Here is a 15675-nt window from a genome sequence, read left to right as displayed (position 1 = left end):
CTTGGTTCTATCACTTACGAAGTCTTCACACCAATCACGTATTTTTGAACTTAACAGCCTGCAGTGGGGTACTGTGCCAAATGCTTTCCACAAATCTAGAAATATGGAATCTGCCAGTTGCCCTTCATCCATAGTTCATAGTATATCAAGTGAGAAAAGGAAAAACTGAGTTTTTCCACGAGTGATGCTTTTTAAAACCATGCTGATTCATGCACATAAGCTTCTCAGTCTCAAGAAAGTTTATTGTATTCAAACTGAGAATATGTTCAAGGATTCTGCAGCTAACCAAGGTTAGGGGTATTGGTCTGTAACATAGCGGATCCATTCTTTTTCTTCTTATATACTGGAGTTGCCTGCACTTTTTACCAGTCACTTGAGACTTTCTGCTGGGCAAGAGATTCATGATAAATGCAGGCTAGGTAAGGGGCCAATGCCTTAGGGTACTCATTGCAAAACCAAATTGGGATTCTATCTGGACCTGGTGATTTATTTGCTTTCAGATCTTTCAGTTGTATCTCTATGCCAGGGATGCTCATTATTCTGTTATCCATACGGAAGTCTGTCGTATGGTCAAATGACGGTATGTTTGCACCATTCTCCTGTGTGAATGATTTCTTGAGCGTGAAATTTAAAGCTTTGGCTTTCCTTTTGCTATCTTCAACTGCCACACCAGACTGGTTCGCAAGGGATTAGATGGAGGCCTTAGATCCGCTCAGCAATTTTATATAGGACCAGAATTTTCTTGTGTTCTTGACCAGACCTTTTTCTAAGGAGTGATGGTGGTAGTTCTATGTTTCGCACATAGATCTTTTCACAGGTGCACGAATGTCTACGAACCTTTGCTTGTCATCATTTGTGCATCCTCTTTTTAACTGAGAGTGCAAAAGCCTCTGCTTCGTCAGCATCTTCCGAATTTCGTTATTAAACCCTGATGGATCTTCTCCATCCTTTATCCACTTACTAGACACACAACTCTCCAGAGCACGATTTACAGTCTGCGTAAACTTTGATCATAATTCCGCTATATCCATCTTACTGGAACTAAATGATGGCAATTCATTGTGTAAGTGAGATGCTAACAACTACTTTTTTGCTCTGTCAAGCAGAATTACTCTCGGAGCATTCTTGTCTGTTTTATTAACTTTTGTAATTGTAATTACTTCAATGGCATCAGGATTGCTAGTCCCCCTTTATACACTGACAGTGTCAATAAGTTCTGGCCTATTTGTAGCTTCAAGATCTAAAATATTTCCATGGTGTGTGGGCTGCCGAACTTGCTGCACAAGATAGTTTTCAGAAAACGTGTTCAGAAGTATTTCGGATGTCCGTCTGTCTGTTTGTGAATCTGTAGACATCCCAGTTTACACTTGGTTGGTTAAAATTGCATCCAACTAGTATTGCATGATCTGGGTATTATGCGCTACTGACCGTCGACTTTCTGTGAACGATTCTAGAACTGTCAGAGCGAAATTGGGTGGCCAGTAAAAACATCCAACAATTAACTTGATTTCATCTACACCCGTTGTATGTGACATGATAACTTCACTATCACACTCAACTTCGACCTGAATAGAGACAGTACTGTTGTCAACTGCAATGGACACTCCTCCCTCATATGGCCTCAAATCTGTCTTTCCAATATACATTCCATGACTCACTAAATATCTCAGAGCTTTCCACCTTTGGTTTCAGCCAGCTGTCGGTTCCAAGAATAATTTGAGCATGAGAACTTTCCTGGAGGGCAGTAAATTTGGGAACTTTACTACGAATACTTCGACAGTTTACCAGTAAAATGCCGTCTTGACTTCCCTTGCTGCATATTAACTGGTAAGTAGTTCGCACCTACAGCTGAGTGGTCAGTGCAACGGAATGCCATGCTAAGGGGCCTGGGTTCGATTCCCAGTTGGGTCAGAGATTTTCTCCACTTAGGGACTGGGTGTTGCATTGTCTTCATCATCATCATCATCATCATCGTCATCATCATCATCTCCTCATCCCCATTGACGCACAAGGGTGAAGAGGTGTCAACTCAAAAGACTTGCACCAGGCGACCAGCCTACCCGGCTGGAGGCCCTAGCCACATGACATTTCATTTCAACTGGACCTCCATTTTCCATTAGTCTATCTGTTTGATACGGATTTAAATTTTTCCCAAAAATATCACTGCTTATCAATTTCAGGTTTCTGCCAGCATTCTGTACCTAGTATTATTTAAGATTCACCACTCTTCACGAGTGCTTCAAACTGTGGTGCTTTGTTGGGAATGCTTTGGCAGTTTACCATTAGGTTTTTAATACTCTCACATGAGGGAGGCATGTCCATCTGTCTGTCTGTACCCCCTGCAGTGAATCTGTAGCCATCCCAGTCTACACTCGCTAGGTTAAAATCGCATCCAACTAGTATTGCATGATCTGGGTATTTATGTGCTACTGACCGTAGCTTTGATACTCCTGCGTTTTCTACAACTATTATTATCTGGAGTGGATGGAGAGTCGCCTGGTCTAAAAAACCTTTGTGTATGCCCCCCACACACCTGAGTTGCAGCCTGTTATGTGCAGTGCACACCTGAACCATATAGGGGGACCCTGAAGTTCTCAATCCTATGGTGCAAGTCCAGTAGGTCACAACATAGTTGATCAGAACGTTTGAAGTCTCTGGTTCAGTTCTTCTCCTCAACTCAAAACCAGAGTGCAGCAATCAGTTCTGGGGACATTGCTGCAAGTTGTAAGCTTTGTTCAAACTCCTTGCACAAGGCTGGTCTTCTCAAACTTCCCTGCCAGTCATTGGAATGACCTTGGAGCCCAGACAACAGGCATCATATGTTCCAATGTGCGCTACAATCTGGAGTTGGTTGCACCCTGTCTCCTCAGTGGCTGCTGGAATAGCCTCTTAATCATGTAATCATGTTGAATGGGCAACTCCCCCCCCCCCCCCCCCCCCATGTCCCCCACCTCCCACCCCCCACTCGCAGGCATACACACTGAGTGCAGCTGGTGTCCTTTGCTGTTTCTTGCTGTCATTTCCCTAAGGAGTACCATCATTCACTGTATTGAGCTGCCAGTGATAATAGACCCTACCCTTTTGTGTTAGTCTCCTCTTGACACTGGACAAAACACATTTCTCCAAACAGGTGAAGTGAGAGCCACTGGTTTGGTTTCAATTTCAGTAAAAGACTGCATCTGAAACTTTATGGTTGGGTGATTGGTGCAACAGCCTGAGTCCTCCCTGGTCTGCATCCATTCTGTACAAGATGCCTAGGTCTACCTTTGACCCTGCCACTCATAATCAAGAAGACGGGTAATGACAGATCCTGTACTTTCTGCAGAGGAGACAGGATCGACAGTAGAAGATAGTACTTGAGGTACCTCTGCTACCAGTATCACAGGTACAAAACTCTTGGGAGCACTTCCAACACACCAATACGCAGCAACTGCCAATTGTTGGACAGTAGTCGGGGCAATTTCCAGCTGCTTATGAATGTGAACCTATTCATCTTGTGTTTGAGAACAGTATTCACAGTGGGGCTGCATTTTGGCTGGTGAAATGTATTACAGGGCAGTGAAAAAATAACTTTAAATTGCACCCATTGACTATCTTTTAATCTGTTAAGCTAAAAAGTTGCCATTTTATAGTAGGAATTGAAGCAAATACATGAAACAAGATTTCTATTAAGGTAACACAAAAACCTGTGGCAAGAATTGTTACTTTCCAAAAATGTTTTAATGTTAATTATAGTTGTTAGCAAACTTGAAAACTGATTTAATTTATGATAAATGTAGAATCCTCTTTAAGATGAAATTAGATTTAACACAATACGATTGTCAGAATATCCACTACAGTAACTAAATCACATACACTGGTCCCTTAAATGACACAGGAGGTGGTGTGTGGATGCAGAACTGGCGCCCAGTAGTTGTGTCCTATGTCTTCCACAAGGTGGATTTTGTGGCTAATACATCACGATTTTTCTATCGTGCTCGTCAAATGACTTTAGCACAGTTTTGATCTTGTAGCATTGGTGGGGGGAAGATGCCATCACCGTCGCAGAAGACATCGAGCATTAAGGGATGCAGATGGTCCACAGTAAAGTTCTGGTAGCTGTCATGGTGCCTTTGATTATTATCATAGGTCCCATGTAAGCCCAGATGCACATCCCCCCATAGCATGTTGCAGCATCGCTATGCTGCATCCATGGGGGGTTGTATTTTTAGAGTATTCTTTTATCTGGACATAACTGTCAAACTTTTGTGACAAGAAATGTGATTCATCCTAACAGATACTACATTTTTCATTGATCCACGGTCTAATCTTGATGATTCCCTACTCAATGCAACCTTTGTTGATGATGTCATTGTGTCAACATTGGAACATGTAGAGATGACCTCAAAGTTCTGTGATGAGGTATGGACATCCAACACCTTGTTGCCTATTCATTGTTCTACTGTCCTTCAACCACATTCCATAGATCCTCATGACAGCGCTACACGAATATCTGACAAGCTTCACTGTTTCCTAGATGCTCGTTGTCAGATGCAGATCCATAACAATCTGCCCTTTGTCAGTGTTATTAATGTCAGAGAATTTCTCCATTTTTGGCTCTATTTGTCATTTGCTAGAATATTCACCCATTTGTCTCTGGTCTGCTTGTTTGATTTTCTTGCTATGTCCTGTGCCTATAATGGCTTTCGGTGTGGTGGTAGGTGTTTTGGGTAATCAGATCTATTTTCCATGGCCCTAGATTATTCTTCTTCATTGTAGGTATCAAAACCATGAATTTATTAAATGAAGGCAGCTTTTTTCCCACTTAGGTTGTCATTTAAGTAAGTGGAAATGTGTGTTACTAATTTGCCTAGAGGAAAGAGGAAGAAGAGGTAAGATAGAACAACCCAAGAATACCGCAAAAAGAAGTAGAAGAAACTATGTTGAAGTAGACTTTTGTTATTTTGCAGCAATTTGTAACAGTCACTGAATCAGAAATTTTTCATACAATGAACTTAATTTGCTTTCTTCCCACAGGTTATTGAATATGTGAATTGCACTGCAGAGCCAGTAGCACTGTGCATTTTTCTTAAAGTGTTTCATGGATTCTCAGAATAACACATGGGAGAGTGCAAGAACATGCAAAAACAAAGAAACAGAAAATGTAAAAGTGTTCGTTCTTACACCTTCAGAATTGGCAAGTATTGGGTTAATAACCAAAGTGGAAAATGGTCAAGCTGTTCTGTTGCCTACAAAGAAAGGCAATAATGTGGATACATCAACCACCTTAAGCCAAATTATTGCAAAAAAGCAGTCTTTGACCATCAAGGATGTAGTTACAGCAGAAAGATCTCAGCCTGTAATAGGTTGTTCATCTGCTTCAGCATCATCATCTGTTCTGAGGAACCAAAAGAGAAAGGTATTTAAAAGTAATTTTTCTTCCCTTTGATCTAGTGCAAGGAGTATGTACAAAAGTAGTTGTGTTAGAAATAATATTGAAGCCTTAAAATTGGCAATAAAATTTGCAAAAATAGTTTCATTGTTATTATTGTGGTTTTCTTGTTACCGCAGTATTGTTGTGGTAACTGTGGTTGCTAGTTTATTGTCGTCCATGTTTTTATTGAAATTTTAGTCTTTTTTACATACATTTCTTTGATTTGCACACTACTTCACTGAAAAAAAAAGAAAAAGAAAAAAAAAGACAATTAGCAAATTCAGGGTGTTTCACATGTGATGCAAGTGCTACCTCTGATGTTGCCCCCCTGTTGGCAAGCTGTCACTACCGAGTGATGCTTGGGTATGTTCTCTCTGGTAGTGGCGGATGGTGTATTGGCTTTAACTGTGTATACACTACACAAGTTAGGAACAACCATAGAAAGAAGTATGAGAAATTTGTGGCACCATTTAACCTTCAGACTATTGTCAGTAGTGCTGCTCTTAGACGGGAACTATATTGTCATAAAAAATACCTTGCAATGCTGTCACATATGTTCTTGTATTAAATAACCTTTAATCTTTTAGATGTGTTAGTTCTCTGAAGAAGGGTTGTAGTATATTGCACACACATCTGTCAGAAGTTCTTGTCTGGGGAAATATTGGTTCAGTACTTGAAGTTGCATTCATTGTGCAGCACAATTCTGTTTTCACACAATGCAGATGTAACTGGCGAGGATTTACAGTACTCCAACATCGTTCTCAGAATTCGCATACTTTGGTAAAAGCGGCAGTACATTGTCAGATACGAAGAGCATTTAAGGATTGATGTCTCCATTATAAACGGATTACAATAGCTGAGTGCAGTACTTATGTCTAACAAGAGAATCTGAATTGGTCACATTATACACTGTTACTCTGTAATGTTTCAGTTTCAGTTTGTGCACAATTTTGTGAGCAGATGTGACTGGTGCACAAGTCTGAAGTGTTAAATGGTGCAACGATTTTCTTGGAGTTATTTCCAAAGTCTCTCCTAACTTGGGTGGCTTATTCTCACTTGCCACCTGTCCTATTATCTGTGTGACAGGCCAAAACATGACAAGGTGATCGCTGCTGCTGTCCTCGGGGATCCTGTGAATGCCAGAGACAGTGCTTACATTTATGTGAAACACCATTTTTGTAGAATAGTTCCTCAAAGATGAAATTTTTGCAATTCCTGTAATGTATAAATTATTGCAAAGATAATGTTCTGTTCAATTTCAAACAGGGTTTTGATGAGCAAGATGTTACTATAACAGTTGTCAAGCAGAATGACAGTAAGGCTGGATTAAATGTTGAAACAGCCAAAACTCATGAGGATGTCACAGTCACTGTTAGTAAATTGGCTTCTACAAGTACAAGTACAAGTGTGCCAAGGAGTGATGTGAGTTCCCCTCAGGTTAAAAGATCTTGTGGGAGTAATGCTCATAGAGCTACAAACCTGTCAGGTGATGCTAACAACTCCTCACAAATGAAAACTGCCATTGTAAATAACCCTCGTAATCCTGCAACTGAACTAAGCAGTGGTGTAGATGCTCCTCAAGTGAAAACAGCTGGTGAAAATAACTTCTGTATAGATACAAATGTGTCACGGAAAGGCGTAATTGCCAGTCCAACGAAAACAGTTCGTAGACATGACCCTCGTAAACCTTTAGCAGATTTTGATAAATGGACACCAAATCTTCTCAAAAGGACATGTAAGGTAAATACTCTATACTTCATAATAATTAATGTATACACTTACTGCTACATCATCTGACCCTGTGAGCCAGCATACTGTGTTCGCTAGTTATTATCAGCACTGTATAATTCCCCCCCTCCCCCTTCCTCACCGGCCCCTCCCCTCTCCCCTCCCATTTATCCAACTTGGTAACCAGTTTGAGTAACTGAAATCATGATTAATTGGATGTAATGAACCATATTTTAACATCTGTTACATTATTGTGGCAATTGGCAAGTTGTCAACCCTATTTTGTGTTCTTCTTGTGTAAAATTTTAATGCCCCAAAATGCTACCATCTTGTCAGATGTTTGCATTTCTGATAATTGTATCTACTTCTTAATAAATAATAAATGTATTCTCATTGTTAACACAAATAAATGTGAGAGGTACTCAGTAATGCCTAAAGATTCAAATACACGATAAGAAAATAATGGAATCATGCTTTCTGCCCACTTTACACAACAAGTGCCAAATCATTTGTTCATCATAAATTTTGGGCTTATTGCTTGTAATAACTAGTCACTCTTCATTCAGATAGGGGAGATAGTAAAATTTTGGCACAACTTAACTAAAAGAAGGGATAAATTGATAGGGCACATCGTGAGACATCAGACAGTTGACAGTTTGGTACAGGAAGTAAGTTTCAGGAGGGGGAGGGGGGCGACTGAATTGTAGATAGAGACCACAGTTTGATTGCAGTAAACAGGTTTAAATAGTTGTGCACAGTAGTTAATGCAGATAAGGAGGAGGAAGGAAAGAAGATTGGGGTTTAATGTCCCTTCGACAACGAGGTCATTAAGAGACAGGACACAAGCTCAGACTAGAGAAGGATAAGGAATAAATGGGCCGTGTCCTTTGAAATGAGCCATCCTGGCATTTGCCTTGAGTGATTCAGGGAACCATGGAAAACCTAAATAGGGATGGGCAGACGGAAATTTGAACTGTCATCATCCTGAATGACCACTGCCTAATATGATGGGGTGAGTACTAGATAGACTAGTGAGGTAAGCTGCATCAAACCAGTCATCATACCCAAGATGAAGACTACAACAACAGTGACAGTAATGAAAATGAAATTGAGGAGACATCTAGTTTACTTTCTCGTCTTCTCGTGGAGTTCACCAGAGGAATGCTAGATCCATTTTCCATCCATTTGTCAGGCTACATTTCATTCCATCTTCTTTACAGTCACTTAAAATCTTCTACTCCAGTTTCTTCCCTGATCCATTTTTTCCTGTCTCTCCATTGCTTTGTGTCTAATTTCACTCTGTGTTTTACTAGACTATAATCGCATCTTGCACAGTATTTTTTATTTTTGATAAAATACTCTTTCGCCCACAGCCCTTCCCCCCACCAGGGATGCTCACAACTCTTGTGAGTAAGTAATTGGCAAACAGGGCCCCAGTCTTTACTGTAATGCATCGCTTTTTCTCTCTCTTCAACCCTGTGTCTAATCTCTGGCTGTCCTATTCTTTCCCTCAGTAATGGCAGCCAGTAATGACTGTGCATGGGCCTGGAAACTTGGAAGGTCCCATGCAGAGGTCTGGCCATTATTGTAACCTTGGGGCATGCTTCTACAGTAACTGTTGTTGTGATTGTGGAATGTTATATATTATAGAGGATGAAGAACTTGGCATAACTTATCCAGCTGTGAGAAAGGTACATACATCTATTTTAAAAAGTAAAAATAAATGAAAATAAAGAACCCTCATCCTCAAGGTGCATTGAGCCTGATGGGGAGGCTGGCTGTTTAGACGAAACAGTAATTGGTGGGCTGTCTCTGAGGAACCTGCTGCACCTTGATTGTGTTATACTTACTCCACAAGTGGAGCTCTGCTGTTCACAGCAACATTGTCATCCTAAGTCTCTTAACTAATAACACTCCCAACAGAAAGTGTGTACCAGTAGGAAATAAAAACACTGAAATGAATTATATAGCTTGGTTGGGTAGCCCTCCTAATGAAGCTTCTATTAGAGATAGTAACAGAACACATCTAACAGTACGGAATGTTTTTGTAGTAATTAAATGTTGAGAAGGATCATGTGATGAAGTACCACTGATCTGTAAAGCGAAGGCTTAGTTGGCTTGGGCTGGTACATCTAAATCTGTCAGGTGACTAAGAAATGGTACTGTTCTTGTTGAAACATAAGTAGCTTAGCAGGTAAAATAAGTAAAGAGAAAGTGAGAAACTTGGACAGTACACAGTCAGAGCTAATTTAGGTAAAGATTCTGTGACATGCTGAAATATAATGGGCATAATTACAGCAGAACTGCAGAAATAATGGAAACTAAAAGGCATCATGAAGACATGCACTATAGTGAAAAAGATTGAGAGAGAATTCATTCTTATTAACTTTCAGTGTGCAGTTGTTACCTGAGCATCTTAAGGCAAGCTTCATTGACTGTAAGAAAGACCTTACAGTCAAGATCTTCTAAGGAACTTCAAATGCCAGCAGTTTGGCCATACTACCTTGGCACGTAAGGGCAATGCAATGTGCAGACAATGTGATCAAGCCACCCTTGAACCAGGGATGACGTTCTCATCCCTGTCCTGGTGCATTAACTGTTTAGGTAAACACTGAGTCTGGAGCTGAGAGCTTACCATATGCTGAAGCAGATAAGTTGCCGCCAACTAGCTTTAATACATAATTTATGTCTACATTCATTAAACCAGATGTGAGGACTAGTGCCTCATTGCAAACAGAAACGTGCAATGCTGGCAGCAATACATTGTACAAAATGTCAAGTCAGTTTTAAATCATTTCAGGCAGCTTAATTGGTCCATCAGTTACTAAATTTAGATGGTTTATCTCCAGCCACAGTTTCGCCTTCCTCGGCACAGAAGGAGAAGGCTGCAATCAGAGATAAACCAATTACAAAGGAACTAGAATGAAAAACCATATGATCAGAAAACTCCAACATCTACATATTCTGATGACAGAGCTATAGACATAGAAGGAGGGGGGGGGGGAGGTAAACAAAAATACAGAAACATAAAAAACATAAGACATTATCATGCCTAAAATGATGTAAGAAAACCGTTGGCATTTGAAATAGCTTCCAGCGGAATGGATAAGTACAGGTCCTGTATGGTTTTCAAGGGACTCTTGTACCATTCCTCCTGCAAAACAATGTCAAGCTCAGGTAACAACGATTGAGGTCAATAATGATGACGCTCCTTTTTATCCAAAGTAGACCGCAAAAGCTATACAGTATTGAGAACTGTTGACTGAGGTGGCCAGGAAGATGGGACAATTCATCCTTGTGTTCATGAAACCAGTCCTGGATGATTTGAGTTGTGTGAACAGGTTCTCTGTAATCCTGGAACACAGCATCACCATTGGGGAACAAATATTGTACCATGTGATGGACTTGATCAGCCAGAGTGATCACATAAGCCTAGGCCGTAATACAGTCTTGCAGAGTAACTGGAATACAAGGGTGGTTTGAAAAGTTCTCGGAATCACCACAAGAGGTCAGTGCTAGCGCAAGGAGAGTATTCATTGGACTGTTGCCTGTAAACACATGCCATTTCAGTGCTCTTGGAAGAGAACTGTGGCAGTGACGTCAGTCTGTTGTTGTTCCCGCATAGTGATTTGCAAAGATGGAAAAAATCAGGATTCGAGCAGTGATTAAGTTCTTCGTAAGGAAAAGTATGAAAGCAAAAGCTCATTCATGCCGATTTCCACAATAGACTATGGGACTCTGTTCCTTCATATTCAACTGTTGCAAAGCAGACAAATAAATTTAAATTTGGTCAGGAGAGCTTAGATCACAATCCGCGAAGTTGTCGGCCAAGATGTGTCACTACTCCAGAAATCATTGCTAAAGTGCACAAAATGGTCATGGAGGATCACCGTTTGAAAGTGCTGGATGTCATCTGAAAGGGTATATCACATTTTAACTGAAGAATTAGAAATGAAAAAAATTATCTGCAAGATGAGTGCCACAACTCTTGATGCTGGATCAAAAACGCATAAGAATGGACAGATTGGAACAATGTTTGGCCCGTTTTAGGAGAAATGAACAAGTTTTTTTGCATTGGTTTGTGACCACAGCTGAAACTTGGGTGCACTACTATACCCCAGAGACAAAACAACAATCGAAGCAGTGGAAACATGCTGATTCTCCGCTACCAAAGAAAGCAAAGACAGTTCCTTCGGCGGAAAAGGTCATGGCATCAGTGTTCTGGGATGCAAAGGCGATTCTGTTTGTAGATTATCTCCCCATTGGACAAACAATTACTGGAGAATACTATGCTAACCTCCTGGACAAATTGCAACGAAAGTTACACGAAAAAAGGCCAAATTTAGCAAGGAAGAAAGTCATCTTCCATCAAGACAATGCGTGCCTGCACACGTGCAGTCGCCACGGCAAAATTACATGAACTAAGGTATGAATTGTTGCCACAGCCAGCTTATTCACCTGACATGGCTCCATCAGACTTCCATTTCTCACCAAAACTGAAAAATTTTCCATGGTGGTCGAAGATTCACTTCAAACGAAGAATTGATAGCTGAGGTTGACAACTATTTTGCAGGTGTGGAGGAAACTCTTTTTGAGATGGGATCAAGGTACTGGAACATCCTTGGACCAAGTGCATTAATCTACAAGGAGACTACATTGAAAAATAAAAAAGTTTCAGTGGTTTAAATACTTTTTTTTTGTATTCTGTCCAGAGAACTTTTCAAACCTCCCTCTTAGTATGATATGGGTGCCCAAACCATCACTGAACCCCTGCCGTGTTTTACTCTTGGGATGTAAAATCGTCCAGAAGTTGGAAACAGTGTAAAAGAAGACTCACCCAACCAAATGATGTTCTTCCATTGCTCCATAGTCCAGGTATTGTGGTTTCGGCACCATGTTTTCCTGTTACGGACATTTGCATCGCTGATGAGTGCTTTTATAATTCCAGCTTACCCTCCAATTTCTTGCTTCTGAGCTCCCTTAATGTTGTTTTCGTGCTGATGGGGTTTGTGAGTGTAATGTTGAGTTTTAAAATGACTTTTGCAGCTGTCTTCCACTTATTTACTGCCACAGTCTTCTTGAATGACTGTCGGTCACACACATTTTTTCTGCATTGTGATTTAAGAGATAATGTTCTTTTTTTTTTTCCATTTTCCCTGTAAGAGATGTACGGTAAATCTTTGATATGGTGCCTCTTGAAACACCTGACAGATGACTGTAAGTGCTGTCTTTGCATGTTGTTTGTGGATTCTCACTGTGAAGTTGTATCAGTGTAAAAGGAACATGAAATATGCTTTTACCTGATCTGATTTTCACCTCCTGTGGAGATGGTCCACAACCGAAACCAGTAGACGTAAGATTTTAAAATAAATGCCGGATGGCTAAAATGCATTTTTTCAATTACTTATCAGCACCAACAATTTGTCCATGTTTGAAGTCCTTTGCCCCAATATAATGCACTCACAGCACAGAATGCTGTTCTGATCATGACTGACATCTGAAAGGTATTGAGAAGCCATTTGTGGTCAGATATGACAGTGCAGCCTGCAGGCTAAGCTAGCGTCTGCATTTATGTTCAAGCATGCATTTTTGCGCTTTTTCCAAATTTTGCCCCACCATGTAGAGACAGTGGTAACAGAACCATATATTAATCCTCCTCGTGTGGCCCCCTCCCCCCCCCCCTCCTCCCACCCCCTCACACGCCTTGGAAGATAGTAACCATACATTAGTGGAGTTTGAATTATTAGAAGACTCAAATAGAGGAGCAAACCTTCCTCCATATATCTGCTACAGAGACAAATCAAGACATTTCCCTCATGCTAAGGGGATTGAAGATTTGTTGGAGGAATGGGAATGGTGAAAGGACGAAGAATGCAGTTAGTAAGTTTGTAAGAGACTCACCAGTCTTCACCCATCACCAGTAGCACTAAACTACAAGCGATAGCTATATTGATTTATGATCCACAAATAGTAAAAATAATATGCCCTATCTTAATTTAAAGCTGCTGCAACACTTATCGTGGGTAGATTTGTAGAAAATATGCTTTTTTAGGGGTCACGTCTTCTCCATTCCCTGCTACAGATCTCTCAGTATGCTCACCTACTTTTGTAGAAACTGCTTTAATGGGAGCAATAAATCACTTGTATTCTAGTGATCACTTTCCTGTTTTAATGCACCTAGTTGAGACAGTAGTACCTAAATGTCATTCATGTTAAGTAAAGGTGCTGATATTTATGTGATTGGACATTCTGAAATCAATACCATACTCATCACAAATAATCTCAGTTTAATTTTTAGTTGAAAATGGTTCTTGCCAAGTCCATTTAATGTGTGTTCCTCTTCTATAATGATGTGTTCTTGACAGCCATGTTCTTTCTGACAAGATAAAAGTCTACAATCTGTGAGCTCTTGTAATTTCTGCTGTCAAACCCAGAATTTTCCATTGATGAACTGTTCTTTTGTTTTTGTCCTTCGTGTTCATTAAGATTATCCATTATCATACTGGTTAAGAAGTTGAAGGTCCGTTGACAGAGTAGCTTCCCCCTCTTCGAATGTCTTGCTCTGAGTGGCTATTGCAATGTCATCTGCAGAATTTTTGCGATTTAGTTGCCGGCATGTCACTCATGTATAGGTTGAAGAGAAGGGAAGCCAACACTGATCCCTGTGGGAGCCCATTGTTTATTGTGTAGGATTTACTCTAGATTGACTTATGTTCATTCCGAAGTAGCGATTTTTCAACATGTTTCCAGAAGCTTAGTTGTCTTGTGGCACGGGATTGCTTTTTTCAGCTTGAGTATGAGTCCGTCGAGCCAGATGGTATCATAGGTGGCCGAGAGGTCCACAAAAGCCACACAGGTTTTTTGGGCCTATTGAAAGCCTGACTCAATGTGTAAGGTTAAGGCAAGGACTTGTTCACAGCAGCTCCGTTTGTCCCTAAATCCTGCCTGGTCTGTGGGAATTAGTCTATCTATGGAGTCATATATTCTTTTGTACAGACCTTCAACTTCTTAACCAGTATTATACAAAATGGAGGCTCTGCCCAAATCCAAATAAAGCTAAGGTAAGGGTGTTCCACCTGAACAATCATGAGGCAAGACGAGAGTTACGAGTAATATTCTGCAATGAGCGACTGACGCACAACAGCCATCCAAAATAACTCTTGAGCGGTCACTAACCTATGAAAAACACCTAGAAATAACCAGTCAAAAGATAAACAATCGAAATAATATATTATGAACGCTGACTGGAACCTCCTGGGGAGCTCAAGCTAACACGGTATGCACCGCATCACAATCTCTTGTTTACTCAGTGGCAGAATACTGCGCCCCATTCTGGTACAAGAGCACACACACGAACAAAATAGATGTCCAGCTTAATACCATCATGAGGATTGCCTCAGAAACTCTGCAATCAACTCCACTTCCCTGGCTTCATGCCCTTTGCAATATAGCTCCTCCCTCCCTCAGAAGGCAACAAGCAGCTATCCGAGAGTCGAAGAAAATTAATGACCCCTCTTTCTCTGAAGATATACCTATCCGAAAAATATTGGACCATCTACCAACTACCCGCCTAAAATCCAGGAAACCTATATGGGAAGACGAAGTCCTCAAATTCACAGAAAGGTATGACATAGAAAGGGAATGGAGGCAATACTGCTCGCTGAATAATCACCATCCTCTCATCACTGATTTTGATCCTTCAATACCGGTGGAAGGAATGCAAATGCTCAGAAGAACTTGGTGCAGACTTAATTGTGTGAGGACTAACAACGGCAGGTGTAAGGCCATTCTCCACAAATGGAAACTCACTGATGACCCTGAATGCGACTGTGGTGCAGAAGAACAAACAATCCCTCACCTGATCTTCGAATGTCCTGCGAGGAGGTTTGAAGGAGAATGGAGGGATATCATGAATGCTACTCCACGTGCTGTTCAGTGGGTGACTTGCTTAGATGTGGACTTGTAATAGCTGCAGTGGCTGTCTCCCTAATCTTTCGCATATTGTTGTTTGCAATCAATCATTTAATAATATATTTGTAATTCGTTTATTATCTTAATTAATAGTATTGTGCAATTTTACTCTGTAGATGCCATACGCTAAATAAATAAATAAAAACCCATTATCATCTTCTTGTAGTATCTGTTTCGTTAGTCATTTTCTGTAAATCTTTGTGAAGGTCTTGCTTTCATCATCAGAATCTGAGCATTCTTAGTCAGAAGACTGGTTTGATGCAGCTTTCTGTTCTAGTCTGTCCTGTGGAAGCCACTTCATCTTTATATATTTAGCGCAGCCTACAGCCATTTGAACTTCCTTACTGTATTCAAGCTCTGGTGTCCATCTACAGTTTTTACCCCCAACACATTCTTCCATTATCAAACTGACAGTTCCTTGATACCTCAGGGTCTGTCTCACCACCCGATCCCTTTACCCATGGCTTTAAGGACGTCATGAGAAAAGCACAAGTAAAGTTTCACGTAACTGATATTTACAGAATCAGAATGGAAGAGATCATGCTGTTCGATGTAGCTCATTA

At 40.6% G+C, this 15675-nt stretch overlaps 1 protein-coding gene across 1 annotated transcript in view; it reads left to right on the top strand.

Moving 5' to 3' along the window:
* Positions 1-15675, top strand: part of LOC126195552 (uncharacterized) — a 322158-nt gene that overhangs the window by 15241 nt on the left and 291242 nt on the right. Inside the window, exons 2-3 of the mRNA XM_049934175.1 lie at positions 5017-5398; positions 6680-7153. Of these exons, the coding sequence (XP_049790132.1) occupies positions 5081-5398; positions 6680-7153 (792 nt within the window). The 5' untranslated portion in view covers positions 5017-5080. The remainder of the gene's footprint in view (positions 1-5016; positions 5399-6679; positions 7154-15675) is intronic.

This window comes from Schistocerca nitens, chromosome 7 (genome assembly GCF_023898315.1).
Source record: "Schistocerca nitens isolate TAMUIC-IGC-003100 chromosome 7, iqSchNite1.1, whole genome shotgun sequence".
Lineage (NCBI taxonomy): Eukaryota > Metazoa > Arthropoda > Insecta > Orthoptera > Acrididae > Schistocerca > Schistocerca nitens.
The sequence above is the reverse complement of the archived record's forward strand: the minus strand, read 5'-3'. Positions and strand labels throughout refer to the sequence as shown.